Source organism: Dendroctonus ponderosae, unplaced genomic scaffold (genome assembly GCF_020466585.1).
Source record: "Dendroctonus ponderosae isolate FM_Combo_2020 unplaced genomic scaffold, Dpon_F_20191213v2 Dpon_F_20191213_1, whole genome shotgun sequence".
Lineage (NCBI taxonomy): Eukaryota > Metazoa > Arthropoda > Insecta > Coleoptera > Curculionidae > Dendroctonus > Dendroctonus ponderosae.
This window is the reverse complement of record NW_026017110.1, coordinates 47,330,384-47,345,866: the sequence shown is the minus strand read 5'-3', so window position 1 is coordinate 47,345,866 and position 15,483 is coordinate 47,330,384. Positions and strand designations below refer to the sequence as shown.

The window sequence follows — 15,483 nt, the reverse complement described above, 5'->3', positions numbered from 1 at the left end:
ATCAGTTTTTCTAAAATAACAGATAGTTAAAAAAAATTTTCATTAATTTAAGTAAAAGAAATCAATATAAACAGTATTTCGTTTTGTGTGCAAAATGGGCAAAATTAATACTCCAAATATATGCCAAGGCTTAAAGTAGCAACAACGCTACACATGTAAGTAAAAATATTTGAGTATCTGAACAAAGAATTCTAGTCTCTTCCCATAATTGATTGTCCTGACTAATCACCTGTTAGGCCTAATTAATCTTGGAATGTTTTAAAGTGTTGCAATTGTGATGTATTTTAGTGTGTGATATGATGAAGCTGTTGACGAACTGTGATTGTTTTCTAAATTAATGAATTTTTTTTTAACTATCTGTTATTTTAGACAAACTGATGATGGTGGAAAACACCGAAACGTATTTTAATTGATAAATAGAGACAATAAATGACTGAAGCCCAGGAATTGATTTTGATTTGGAATTGAAACACAGTCAGGAAAGTATGTACAAAGTAGCATTACTAACATTTTTTTTTTATTTTCCACTCTTATCTTGGAGGATTGTTTTCACTCCACGAATCTGTGGTAGCATTTTGCACAGAAATTCTCCAGACACACTGTTTAACTGACATAAAATCATAGGGTTCCATGAAAGGGCGAAAAGTACCGTTTTTCGAACGACGGCGTTACAGTAATAAGAGAAAAATGGTAAAGATCTAGTGTACAGGACGCTCCTGATTTAACTTGCGAAAATGAAAAATGTATCAGAAAAAGCAATTGAGTGGAAACCCATTGGAAGAATATATAAGAAGAACATTTTGACTTTAGGGTTTTTTACATTATGATAATGCAGGGGCACTCAGTTTGCACTAGCAGGACAAGAAAGATAATTTTTGAAAAATGTTCAATGCTCATGATGGAAGGCAGCTGTCTGGTAAGGGTCAAAACATTACAGGGTGTTAAACATTCTTCCTCGTAAATAGAGGAGCCATCTTGTTATTCAGGAGGTTCTTTATTAATGGCGCCAAATTACGAATCAACGCGGCTCTTTCCCGGGGTCAGACCTTTCAAAGACCCGTTACAATGAAACCAGGCTGTAACGAAGCCATTGTCGGCAGGAAGAAGCCTCTACTAATCTCCGCTAGTAATTTATTAACTTTTGAAATTATCCAATTGGCCAGAAATTTCGGAACCAAAAAATTCCATTTGGCCATCCTTTGTCCGAACCAGAATGCCCATTTAATGTGTGTTCGACATTCTTCAGAAAGCCGGCTAGGCCGGGTCGGCACCTTTTGCCCATTCACTTTGAAGCGATTTATTTAAAAATATGTACACAACGATGTTTGTTCGTTTCGATGTTGCTTAGATGCTATTGTGGCTCTAACAGGCCCACCCCATGGAAGAAGGTTACATAAAACCGGGCGGCCGCGTTTGTTGTCAAAATAGTGTGAAGTATGATTTTCCGGGCGTTTTATTAGGGGAAACAACCCATGAATATTATTGGTTGTTTTCTTTGATTTTCAACTGATTTTGTTTTCAATTTCAGCGCTGCAAGGAGAGACTGAACACGCTGGCCATCTCCGTTATGAATCAATGGCCGGGCACCAGGCTGGTGGTCACTGAAGGCTGGGATGAGGAAGGAGAACACGCGCCCGATTCTCTCCACTATGAAGGGAGAGCGGTCGACATCGTCACATCGGACCGGGAGAGATCAAAGCTGGGAATGTTAGCCAGATTGGCCGTCGAAGCCGGATTCGATTGGGTGTTTTATGAGAGCAAGAGCCACATTCACTGCTCGGTTAAGTCTGGTACGTATTGGACACTCAATTTTATGCACAATGAAGCAAAGAGCTTCAAAATATTTTCTTGCCAACTAATGTTAAAAACTGTAGGAAACACTGAAGAAGTGAGTCGACTTCCTCTAGATTCAATCCCATAATTCTCATCAAAAACATTCAACCACAGCGAAGACATTTTTCAATTAACTCAACAGATTACAAATCGAGTGTGTAAACGCGTCAATAGATACCTAACAGGCTTATTTTCACCCATATCAAGCCTGTTAGTTAATCTGCCCTTTTTCCACAATTGAATGAGTTCCTTTGAGGAAACGAAATCAAGTGCTAAACCAACAAGATGTTCATGGAACTGAAAACCCCCAAAAGACCCCAAAGTCAATAGTCTTAATCCCGGTTAACAACATGAACATCGGAATGTTGAGCCGTAGAGGATTTATTTGTTGTGGGTTTTACTTGTGAGATTACCGCCAGAATCGCACTAATCCTGACGTTTTCCGAAACGACTTTGTACCAATGTTTATCGAGTCCCTTTCTGTTTGGCAACGGATTACAATGCAGCTAATGGGATTCGATAATTGACTTTTCGCTTTGAGGTTTTGCAAGTTGGGATTTGTTCAATTGAATTTTAAGCGGCATTTACCGAGAAAATTGCCTTTCCAAAGCCATTCAAAGCAGTCAGGAAACGTTGGAAAGGCCCATAAAACAACGTCACCGTGCGTAAATTCATTCTGTGGCTTCGCCTCGACATGAAAAAGGAGATAAAGTGAACTAGTAAAGTTAATTTGGGGCTATTAAACTAGCACAAATGTCACAACAGATACCATCTCTGAATGTATCGCTTTACAAGTGACCGTCACCACACGAAACAGTTGGGATCGAACCAACTGCACCTGATTCTCCGTTTTATCTCAACTCGAGGTGCAACCCTTAATTGCTCGCTTCCCAACTAATTGTTGTAATCGGGTGTTAACAGTATTCAAGTGTATTCAAGCTACTGGAATTTTAAGTTCCAAATGTTTCTTCAAGCCTCCTAATTAGGTGGGGCGCTTGGGGTGAAGTGACAAATATTATATGACGTAATTTGAATAAAAGTTTCCTATTCTTCAATATGTGTCCCTCTTTTTCGACGCTTCCTTCTTCTAAAAATTTGTTCATTGGTGGGAAGCTACCAAAGTGGTCGCAGCTCACCCAATTTGTCCAAAATTATATCTTTTTCTTAAAAGTGAAAATCTTTTCGTGGTCAAAAAATACTTTTGTATGTTTGTCCTGAATGGTTAAATTAAGCTCAGTAATTTTTGTGAAAATGTCGCTTAAATAGACATTTTAACCAGCCGATTTATATCATATATTCTACTTTTAAACTCGAAATTATCTCCAAAACCCCATCCAAAATTATGTTTTTTGTCCTCACATTTTTGTTACTTTACTTCATTTTCTATCATCATTCAGAAGAACGATTTGCCTTCGTGCAGTTGGTCCAGCGGCTGCGGATCGTTCTGGGCGTCCAAAATAACAAATGACCGGCTCGTTGGTATTTGACGATGATAATGCCGCCAGCCTGGGTGCCGTTTCAAAATTAAATATCTCCGCTAGCGATAAACCTCCTTTGTGGGCACCTTTGCGAAGGCCGGGTTCCGGTCAAGTGTGTTTGCAAATTTTTACACCGATACCTGTCATAATAGACCATATTTATAATCACGGTGCTGAACCTTCTCAGCTTGTCAAAGAGCCCCGGACATCTGAAGAATCAGAAGAAGAAGGTTTGTTCGATGGCATCGAATTACATATTTGCACTCTTATGAAGTTTGGCATGGGATTGAAAAACCTTCAATGGCATCATGATCCAAAAGAATGTTCAACTTTTCTAGTATTCATTTTTGATACGCCCAATCAAGCTACTTGAAAATTCCCCATGAGATTCAGTACTATCAGTGCAAAAGTTTCATGCGTGCATGCCTTCAGCACCGAACGCCAAAAATGGTTGGAAGCGTGAAACTATTTAAGCGTCATATGTTGGCAAATTATGAAAACCTAGTCTTAAGTCGCGATACTTTCCACTTTCCACTAAACCACAAACGTCATTGGTGTTAATTTGTTTCAGAATCCGCCCACTCCGTGAGATACGGAGGATGCTTTACAGGCGACAGCACCGTGTTAACATCAGGCGGTGTGAGGAGGCGCCTCTCTGAGCTTCAAGTAGGCGAACGAATCCTTGCGCACGATCCCTCAACCAAAAAATTAGTGTTTAGTGAAGTGATCCTGTTCCTAGACTACAACCCGACTGAAAAGCGGGATTTCCTAAGTGTAAACCTAAAATCGGGCAGAACCTTAACAGTGACGCCTAACCACTTGGTGATCTTGAAAGATGGGCGGACGGTGTACGCCGGTACCCTCAAAGCAGGTGACCATTTGTTAGTGAGTGATAGTCAGAACAATTTGAGTGAGGACCTCATCGAAAGTGTGACGGCGGTTTTTCGAATCGGCGTATACGCCCCTTTAACCAAAGCCGGCACGGTGGTAGTTAACGAAGTGGTCGTGTCTTGCTACGCCACGGTGGATAATCAAAAATTGGCGCATTGGGCGTTCGCTCCTCTGCGGCTAGTTTGGAATGTTAAACTGGCAATGCAGAGGGTGTGGCTGGTTCTGAATAAACCGATCCAGGGATGGACGGGGTCTATACAAAACCGACAATCTCCTGCGGTGGGGATACATTGGTATGCCAAAGTACTCTACGCCACAGCCAACTACTTAATTCCTGCTCATTTGGACAGATACTAAATGTGCGCAGCTTCCCATTTGACAGTTACCAATGTTCGCGCATCACTTATGCTTAAAAAGGCGGGGGTTTTAGTTCCAGTGAAAGCTACTTATAGAGACTGTTAGAGGCAAGCAGCTTCCTCAAACATTCGACTCAATCCAGACCGGGTTAACTGTACCGAAAAATCAAACATTCCATTCAATTGCTGTTATGCTCTAATATTCTAGACCCGAGTACTTAATGTATATACTCTTACTTAAAAATTAATCAAAGCAAAAACAGGGCGATTTGCGCAAGACAGCTTTCGCAACTCATTCTGTATGTGTTCCAGTGCCTTTTCCATAAAGCAATAATTGTAAATACGCCAGACTGTAAAATTGCTTGTTAAATTCGATGGTTTGTATATAATAGAATGTAAAATTGGTGGCACGTTTAGTCCATGTGCCACCCCACTATTTATATATTTATGAATTAATTATTTCTGTTATTAATATAAAGTTCCCCTTTTTAAAATACCAGACAAGCTGATTTGTCAGAGCCCGTTGTCCATGTAAGTAGTGTATAATTTTGTATATAGAACATGTAAACTTGTCCAAAAAACTGTACATTGGTATTAATTTATGTCTTATTGTGTTATAGCTATTTATCCTAAAAAAATTTATATGCAGTATGAAATACATATATGTAAGTCTGATAATACGTTGTTTTAATGAGAATAATTTTACCTTTGCGGAACGTTGCCGACTGAAGGGGAGATATATTCGCTTACACATCGTAAGATGAAATATAGGTGACACGATTTTTGGATAGTTGATAGATAAAAAAATTGGATGACAGTATTTATTATTTTGGAGTGCGTAGGAGTCAGAGCAGCGAAATGCCAAAAAGACACCGGATTTTTTAGACAATTCTTCTTTTTATCTCGCCGTCTCTTTGCGAAGGTTGGCGATTCAAATGGCCAGCGTTGTTTTTTAAACAGCTGATCGGAAAATCCTTGTGGATGTATGCCCAAACCACCTGCGGATGTCCTTCAGCCATGAGTTCTGGCGTCTTCCGATGGATCTTTTTCCCTGAATCTTCTCTTCGCTGATGAGTTTCAGAACTTCGTATCGGCTGCCCCTCTTAATATGTCCAAGATACTGAGTTTTCCTTTCTTTTATCGTTTGTAGCAGTTCCTTTCCTTTGTTCATACGTCTCAGAAGAGCATGCCTCGATAGAGATACATCTCAAATGCCCCGATTCTCTTCTCAGTTATGGGATTAAAAGTCCAGCTCTTACTGCCGTGTAGGACAGAGAATACATAGCAACGGAGCATGCGTGTCCTGAGCTCCAAGCTCAATTCCAATCTAGTAAAGAGCTTCTTCTCGTCTTTATCTATGGCTTCTTCATACTAGCGAAGACCTTCCTCGCCTGTTCTATTTTGGATCTGATTTCACTTTAAGGGTCACAATCCTGATCTATCGAGGTGATCAAATATTTAAACGAGGAGACCTGCTCTACATCTTTGTCCTTTATGGTTAAGGTTGTATTTTTAGATGTTTTGGAGAAGACTATGTTCGTAGTTTTGGATATGTTCATTAAAAGACCATATTGTTCGCTTTGTTTGAGTATTTTATGGATCATTCTCTGTAATTCACTTGGACTGCTGGCTATGATGACGGTGTCATCCGCGTATTTTAAGCCCTTTATTACCTTACCATACACTTCTGTTCCTCCTGTTGCTTCGTCAACTGTTTCTCTGAATATTGCCTCCGAGTATAAGTTGAAAAGAGCGGCGACAAGACGTAGCCCTGCCTCACTCCTCTCATGATCGAGACGTTTTCTGTCGTCAATCACACGAATGTCCCTATTATCTATACCTGTAGATGTTATGGTATGTATTAGTTTTTCGGGTTTAACGCAGTCAAGTGCTTTGCGATAGTCTATAAAGCATGCGTATAAGTCAATATTCACATCTCTACATCTTTGTGTTTAGACTTTCCGAGAGAAGAGGGCTTTCCGTGTGCCAAACCCATTCCGGAATCCAAACTGGGTTTCGCTAACTTGGGTCTCGCATTTGCAGTATATTTGTGCGTGGATGACTCTTAAAAAGGCTATTAGCACATATAACATGAGACTTATCAGGCGGAAGTCGGCACAGTTCGAGGAGCCAGCCGTTTTGGGTAGGCTGATGAATGTAGATCTCAGCCAGCTAAGTGATATCCTGCCGCTGGTATTAGGTCTGGGTAACACTGTGTTGAGTTGCGCTTTTGAGTTGATGCCGCTCTGTAAGTTGGTGGGTTATAACTCGTCGCGCATCACTGCACCGCACCTCAAATTGCGCTTGTGACGGAATAATTTTTGAAATCAGAACTTTTATAGGACATTTTTAATTAATTAGTTGAAATGTAGATTTCTATCATCACTCAGAAATTGAGCAACAGTTTCATTTTTAAGTGATTTTTTTGGGGTTTTTTTGTTTCAGCAATATTTTTAGAGAAACTAAATTAATTAGGTTATTAGTTTTAGTTTTGGCGATGTGCAATTGCAACTGAGTGAAACTCATACAAATATAAATGGCTCTGAAGACCAGAATTTCCTCCCGACTTTTAGTACAGATTGATAAACTAAATTTGAAATCGAACTGCCAAGAAAGAGCAGCGCAATAAATCATCGAAAGGGTGAACCAGCAAATGATTATATAATCATGTATTATTTTGAGTGAGTATGATTTTTCAGTTTGCAACCGATAGTGTCGAGTGAAGCGCATTCTTGGATGGGAAACATAGAATTATTGTGGCCCTTATGGCAAGTGCCGTAGTTTCTGAAAGAGTAGTTAGACTCGAAAATGGAGGATGGGGCCCCAGCTTGCAGAAAGCTGGTAAGGATGATCTGTAATCTATAAATCTTTTAGTTTAAACTGAGTTTAGTTATCCGACAAGCTACTGAAGTTTTATGGATTCTTTATATTTCTCTCTTTTGCTTTGCTCGTTTCAAATAAGTTTGGGTTTTGACAGATTCTCTGCTGTACTAAAAACATTTTCTTCTTTCTTTCCAGGTACGCAGTTTTCGGTAAGCTTAGCATTACTTTGGTCCCATATATAACTTTTAGTCCCATATTCATCAACTGACTTGTAGGGTGAATTTGGTACCAATTGGTTCTTTTGTAATTAATTTTTACACTTTGGGCATATTTTGGGAGCTTATTTTTACATCAAGCTCACCTGAAGCTTGTCTCCCAAGAACCGTTTCAGATATGCAAATATGGGTCCCAGTTTTATGTTAAAAAAGTCAAGAGTTCTAGTTTTGTTTGTTTTTTTTATTTCAAAATTGACCAAAACCTGATGCCACCTTTTTGGACGTTGCTCAAGAACCATTTCAGCCACAGAGTTGGTTTTTATATCATTGGATCGGAGAATTGGTAATTTGATTCACTTATTATAACAAACGCGTAAAATTCAGTATTTCAAGTGATTTGAACAAATTTTTGAAAGGTTGAATAAATTTTGACGATATTTAGAGCGTTAGAGCGAAGTTTTATTTTTGCCTGTTTTTTTTTTAATTCTATTCAGTTGTAACAACGTGCGTGAGTAAATTCTGATGGATTTCTCACGAAAAGTCACACGAACTTTGAATATCAAACATTTAGGTGCAAGATTAGGCCAAAATGTAATTTTAAAAAAGTGTTCTACAGAATGTCAATCTTTCAAGTTTCTATTGGTTTTACTTCGGAAGTTTCGTAAAAGCGTTTATTTTCAAATCAACATTTACAAAGCGCGCAAAATTCAGGATTTTATGCGATTTGACTTAATTTGTGAACGGTTGAAGAAATGTTGACGACATTTAGAGCGCACTCTATTTCACTGAACGCACAACTCTAGAATTTATAGAGTATTTCTGATTTCTGAGAAATTTGTTTTCGAAAAACGCTATGCAAAATTGACCCACAACAGCTTTTTCAAATGCTAAGCAACATTTTCTTGACGATAAGTGAAATTCGAAATTAATTTTTACATTTGGGCGCACTCTGCTACTTGTCTTATTGTGTGACTGTGTCGGTGCTTTGGGTTGACACACCAAGCCATTTTGACATCACTGCGCCAACTCCTGAAAATTAACTGAGTTACCCATGCCTAACTGGTACGTATGCTGTTGATTAGTGATGTTAGAAGATCAAGACCTGATTTGTCGATTTCTACCATAATCTTCAGAGTTTCAGCATATATGTAATCTGGACCTGTGTCTTTTCCGTTTACGTAGTTTGATAGCATAAGTAACTTCATTTTTTGGCATTTCAGGTCCGATTTCTTCAACATAGTCGCTTTTTGGTGGATGGCTAGATCTGTTGTCTTTGAATAGCGTTTCAACAACATACTCTTTCTTTTAAGTTTTTCTTCTATTCCAGCTACAATTTCTCCCTTGGCATCTTTCAAAACTGCTGCTGGTTGCTTTCGACCTCTTCCCACGAGTTCTTTAACTTTCTTGTGAGTTTAACGTTTTTTTTGCTTATAGTGATTCTCCTGACATTTTGCTGACAGCCATGGATGTCTGACTTTTCTGCACTTTCTTCTAATTCTTTTGTTGAGTTGTCTGTATCTGTTTTGGTTTTGCTCTTTTTGCTTCCTTCTTTCATCCATCAAAGACAGTATTTCCTGCGTCATTCACCCTTGCTTTTTATGACCCTATCTGTTGCTCTTGGATATTGTTAATTGTTCTCTTTATTACGCTCCAGGTTGCCTCGGTATCTTCTATCTTGATGTGTTTTATTTCTGTTTCTAGTGAGCTTCTTACTTGCTCTTTTGTATTAGGATCTTCCAGTCTTCGGATGTCTATAACTTGTTTGTCTCTTTGCTTTTTTAAATCGGTGTAGTTCAATTTACGTAGCAACTGGATTAGGACCAGATTCCACGTACGCTTCTGGATATGTTTTAACTGCCTTCACATAACTTTAGAATTGTTTATTTAGTAGTATGGAATCAATTTGATTTCTCACTATACAGGGTGATTCAAAATTGGCGTCATTCCTTTTAAGGGATGATAGAGGCTCCCTTGGGGAGTACGAGAAAAATATTGAAAATTTCTAGAAGATATTAACAGTTGAAGATCGAATTTCAACTTTGTTATTAAGCATTATTTTGAAATTGTTCCATGTTTAATTAATGGCATATTGGAATACTTAAGCATTCAAACAGAAAAATTACGATCTTTGCTTTAAATTACGAAAATTTTTGATATATAAAAAAAGGTCTCTTCTACAATTTTTTGATGAAAAGGCACAGCGGCAATGATGTTTTTTGTCATTAACAGATAGTTACAGGTGGATAGCCCTTGTCAATCGTAACAATAATTTGTCAAACTGTGACTTACTTTGAATTTCCTTTCACGAATTTGCGTATCTGCGATTAGTTCAGGGGAAATGCTACAGTAACATAGCAGAAACTGAAAGAACTCACGCCAACAAAGGGCGAGGAGAGTGGTTCCAGGAAGATAATGGACGACAGTTGATGTTCGGGTTTCAGACACAGAGGGACAAGTATTGGACATAATTGCAGCAGAGCCTTCCAGGGGCACTCAGAACATTGCACAACCACTTACTCTTTCCCAGGCACCAAATAAATACCGGCTACATTCCTACTACGTTTGTACGATACACACAGCACAAGGAGATACAAATGGAGCACGAGTTAATTAACTGAACACGAGAAGCTGCTTGATTGGTAGAGTGGATAATAAGGAGATTACACAGGCACTAGCTTGTTGGGAGTTAACCATTCAAATGTTTGGTGTCGTATGGATCTTTTATGTAAACACCAAACCCCGTAGAATTCGAGGTTATGAGAACAGGTTGCCATTTTGAAAGTACTGTAACGGAAATGGCCTGGGGTACTCACGAAATTCATGGTATTTCAGTAAATGGGAGCCCCATTTGCGCCCCATTTACTGTCAAATATGACACTGACAAGCGGGAAGTTTCGCACCTGTTCTGGAGATTTTGAGAACCATCTGGGTTACCTGACGGAATCTATATAAGCGACGACGAGAACCAGACCGGGGGAGTGAAGTGACAGGAGGGACCGAGTGCAGAAGAGGTTAAACCCCGCGAGTCGGAAGACCGCGTTTTCCGCCTGTTATTGTTATTGTTTGTGAAGTTGACGGTAATTTTGAAGTTAGTTTGTTCCTGTTCCGTAGTTAAAGTTATACCGATTGGAATAAAAGTTGGAAGTTGAAGAAAGAGTTTGATACTCGGCCATCCACGGTACAGCACGTTGCGCAGTCAACGAATCTTGTTGAATTTACCGTTTATCTTTGTCTATCTTATTGTCAGTCTGTATAGTTCCATGGTTACCGGAGTTTTTAATAATTACGAAGCAACAGGTATTTGCGCAATGTTAATTAGGCAGATTACCTTGGAAAACATTGCTGCCGTATTTCTGATATAGTTTTTTGCAAATTTCTCAGTTTTTAATAACAATTAATTTATTTTACTAATTTTTCTGTACTCCTATAACAGCGCCAGACAACAGCTCCAGAGGAATGACACCAATTTTGAATCACCCTGTATTTAGTTTTCGTGGTTTTTGGAGGATAAGTCCATGTATATAGTCGATTTTGGACAATTACCAAAAGTGGAAATACCCCTTAGTTTCCCTGTATTGTAAAGTCTCGAATACAGTTTTCCATTCATCATCTTTTTCTGATCGGACGAGAATAGCTGCAGGTGACGTCACTGCTAGTCAACCTACTTGTCAACGTATTTCTGACAGACGGAGCAATGACAAAAGAAGCGGAGCAGAGCCCAAAACCTACAAATTTTACTTTCGCCTAACCTCACTGAAACAACGTTTGTTTACTATCAGTCTAGGCCTATTACCGTGGTAAAATGCCGGCGAATTTAAGGCTTTTAGACTCATTTAAGCTAACGGGGCACTTGGAAACAAATTTCGCGTGTGCACTGTCTGAGGACGAACGCGTATTCGTCACATCTGACATCGGGATCTACATTATCAAGCAAACATTGAACCTATCGGACGTATGGCCTTGCTATTCCTGCCAGAAATACTTCCTAAAGCCCTCAGACTATGCCGTGTGTGATAACGTGGATATCGATCTAAACAGTTTTGTGCACCAGTTGCCCAAAGACATCTTAAGTGAAAGTGCGTTATGTGTGGGGCTTACGCAGAACCTAAATTGTGCTACGCCGGTTATTCCAAGCGTTCTCACCGCCGAATGGTCGGCAGCCAATCTGATAAACGACAATGTGGGCTGTTTGTTGGGGCTGCTGACCAATCTGGGAAGCATGGAGTTGTATATGAGGACTGTTAGTGAGAGCAACCAAACGGAGTATCAACTTGTTCTGAATCTAAGCGATGAAATTTTAAACAGGCGAAAAAAGGACTTTGTTTACAGCAACAAATTGCCTGCTGCGCAGAAAATGCGAGAGCTGAAAAAACGAGTGGAGTACATTTCTCCACTAACCTTCACATGGAGCCACACTTTCAAGCACAATGGACGGTCCTGTGCCTGCATTTTTTTGGGACACTACTACGGAAATATAAGTGTGTGGAGGATTTATCAATTCGAAAATGTCGTAAAGTGCGACTTTTTACATAGATACGCCTCTGACAGTCTTAGCAACATCTCTTCGCTCTGCTGGCACCCAACTTCTGCTCACACAGGCGCTCTATGTGTTGGGGACTCTGCGGGCAGAGTTGCAGTCTTAAGAGTAGACGATCTTGACAAAACCGAGTGCTCAATAGGCAGCGAAACCGTGTTCTACTCAGACACTGATAAGAAAATCGACAAACTCACTGTAATGAATCTGGAAACTCACTCAATACTCGTAGCAGTGAAACAGAGTCATCTCCTACTCTACGCCCTAGACTTAGGTGGGCATTTATGCGACTTCACAGTCCACAATGTGCACAACTACTACATTACAGGCCTTAATCAAGATAATAACGTAATTCAAGTCCTCACTTTCACTGGCCCTTTCAAGCAACTCATCCTCTCGGTGAATGCAAATAAAATTGAAATCACCGAACAGGAAATCGCGGTGAAATCCGAAATATCCGGCTACATCACACATGGGTTTACCGTCTCACACAACCGAGTACTTTATTGCATGGTTTTCGGGCCCTGTCGCCTACAGAATTCTATCAAAGGAAAACAGTTTATTAATTTCCTGCTGTTCCACGATACCAATTTAAATCCCCTGAAGCTCCTCAAAGAGAACAGAAGTGGAAGCCTACGGACGTTTAGAGACTGCTTTGAAGCCCTGAGGCTGATCTGTGTGAAAGAACAACGATTTCCTTGGCTGGGCTTGGATTATAACATAGATTTGGATAAGGAGAGCCTGGTTGAGCTGAAGACTCTTAGACTGTTGGCGAAAATTTCAGAGACGGTTTTTTCAGTGATAAAAAGAGTGGTGTCATATGATATAAAGCCCTTTATTCTATTGCATTACTTAGTAGATACCAAGCTGGTGCTGCAAAGGCTGGCGCAGTTACTAAAAGACTGTGCCGATGGGAAACACCTCACAGTTTTCCAGCTGAGAAGCATGGACGTGCAAGTGTTCTTTTTGAAAGAAGTGGTTAATAACGGCATTTTACTCAAGACTCAAGTAGGAAAGAATTTCATCAGGGAAATTTCGCATATACTGGCCATTGCCAATGATTTGGTATTTCCGGAAGCTGAAGAATGCAAGTTTTGCGGCGAAAAAATCTTAGGAATAACATGTTTACCTCCGCATGCCGACAGTCGATGCGTCTTCACCATGATGCCCATTTTTTTCACTCCAGCCTTCCAATGCCAAATTTGCCAGACCCTTGTGCACAACGAAGCAGACATTCAGATGGCGATTTGTCCATACTGCGACTACCCAATGGATAAAATCAGCATCAGACCATCGATAGAAAGGCGAATTAGTGACATTGAAGCAGATTTTAAAGACAGTTTGGTGGATTCACGCTGTGCTTCTGACTGTATTAGAGACAACAAAGACGTAATAAGTGAATTGTATGCAGATATAGAACACAATGATTTTGCTGTGGTTAGGGTTAGCGACGATGAAGATGACTATAGTGAGAGCGATCTCAAGACGATGTATTTTAAGTTAGCTAATTTGTCAGTAGCTGATGTGGCAAATGCGGATTCATTAGATGTAAATGGTGATACTGACAAAGCTGTGAGTAGATAGATAGATGACAAAGTGGTTAGAATTAATAAAGAAATGGAGGTCTATTAGGAATAATTAAGGTGTTTTCTTTGTTTGAACAGTAGTAAAATAGAGATTAAAACAACCGCGTTTTATTAAATATTTTTAAAACGATAAAAAACAACAAACATTTCTGTCTGAGAAAATGACTCAAACCTGTGTCTTACAGACGTATCGGTTGATAAAATCATGTTTGATTGCCTTAAAAGCTTACCTGAGCGGCCCACATAACAAACTCGTCAGGACTTTACACTAAAACGTTTTTCTTTAAAAACACTAAATATTTCCCAGGGAAATGAGTTAGTGTTATTCTGTAAGCAGTTTGTTGAATTATACTTATTGTTCTCAATATACACACGCTATATTTCATGTCGTTCGATGTTCAAGCGTTTTTGTGATTTATGCTGCTCATTATAATGTTAATATATATTTTTTATTGTAAAAAACAGCGTGCAACTTCTGCGGTTATAAAACTTCTAAAAACTATCGTACCCAAACTCTCTAGAACTCGAAAAAATGTACTAAAAAAGTTCATTAGGTATAATTCCAAAGTACTGAAAATTGCCTAACATGACAAATACACCTTTGTTTCGCGTCTTTTTTTATTTTTATTTAAATTATCACGTATTCATAGAACACTCGGTACCTATATGTAGTTGGAAAACCCTTAAAATTAGATAATTGACTTTTGTGAGGCATTAGTGTTTGTCCATTTGTTGGGACACCCTGTATTGTGTTCGACATAACAATGTTTATAAGTAATAAACTTACCCACTTGAAGCTAAGACGTGTTGAGGTTCGTAACCAGTTGGTTCCCATCCGCTGCTAATTCGTGTGAGAAGCGAATTTACTTAATATGTTTAACACTTTTAGCGCTACACCCGTAATTATCCAGTGGTGGCCAGTCACAAGTGAAAACGTCAGGAAAACCCCCGACTTTTGGTTGAGACTTTTCATTTTTCAGAACTTCCCCGGTGATGAAAATCACGCGAAAACGGAGATTATGAGTTTCGCCTTCGATAAATAATGCGTTTTTAATTGAAAATACGATTTTTACGGGATTTCTGATATTTTTTGTTTCGGAAAGCCGCATGGCACTTCACCTTAAAACAGTCGATAAAAAGCCTGAGTTCATACGGACACTCGAAATAACCTGCGCATTTAGAAAGGGGTTAAAAAGAAAACACTATGATGCGCTTTGTGTGTTGGCGCGGATAGAACATTTATGAACGTGTCAGTTCGGCGTACTATCATTATTTTTGTGCTGGTGTTTTTTGGTGTGTAACAATGAAAAAGTGAAGTTGTCAATCTAATAATAATCAATAAATAGAAATTAATAAATCAGCAATCATCCAATCAATCATCTATAAAAAGCGAAATAAAAAGGCAAGCAGTAATCCTCAGCGCACTAAAGCACAAAGGTGTGCAAAACATATGGTCCTTCGAAGTCGGATATGAGAAGAAATTACACGCAAGGCGAATCCCGTGTAATTTAAACCGGCAAAGATAACTATTGAATCTGGATAGTGAAGACAGGCAAGGCATAAAAGAGACTCAAATCAGGTCAGTGCGTTCCCTTCCTAGCCCAGAATTATCATCTTTCAGTTTCAAGTTTAAACAAATTTTAAAGTTGATCATCAATAAATAATTCCACCTTAAAGAGCCAATCATCTCACTATAATAGCAATGGCGACTGAAGGTGAAATAGAGTGCAAAACACTAAAAAATAATAAAAAAAACTTAAAATCTAA

At 39.1% G+C, this 15,483-nt stretch overlaps 1 protein-coding gene across 1 annotated transcript in view; it reads left to right on the top strand.

Moving 5' to 3' along the window:
• Window positions 1-5,236, top strand: part of LOC109534217 (tiggy-winkle hedgehog protein) — a 36,983-nt gene extending 31,747 nt beyond the window's left edge. Inside the window, exons 3-4 of the mRNA XM_048660467.1 lie at window positions 1,529-1,790; window positions 3,883-5,236. Of these exons, the coding sequence (XP_048516424.1) occupies window positions 1,529-1,790; window positions 3,883-4,559 (939 nt within the window). The 3' untranslated portion in view covers window positions 4,560-5,236. The remainder of the gene's footprint in view (window positions 1-1,528; window positions 1,791-3,882) is intronic.
• The last annotated feature ends 10,247 nt before the right edge of the window (window positions 5,237-15,483 follow it).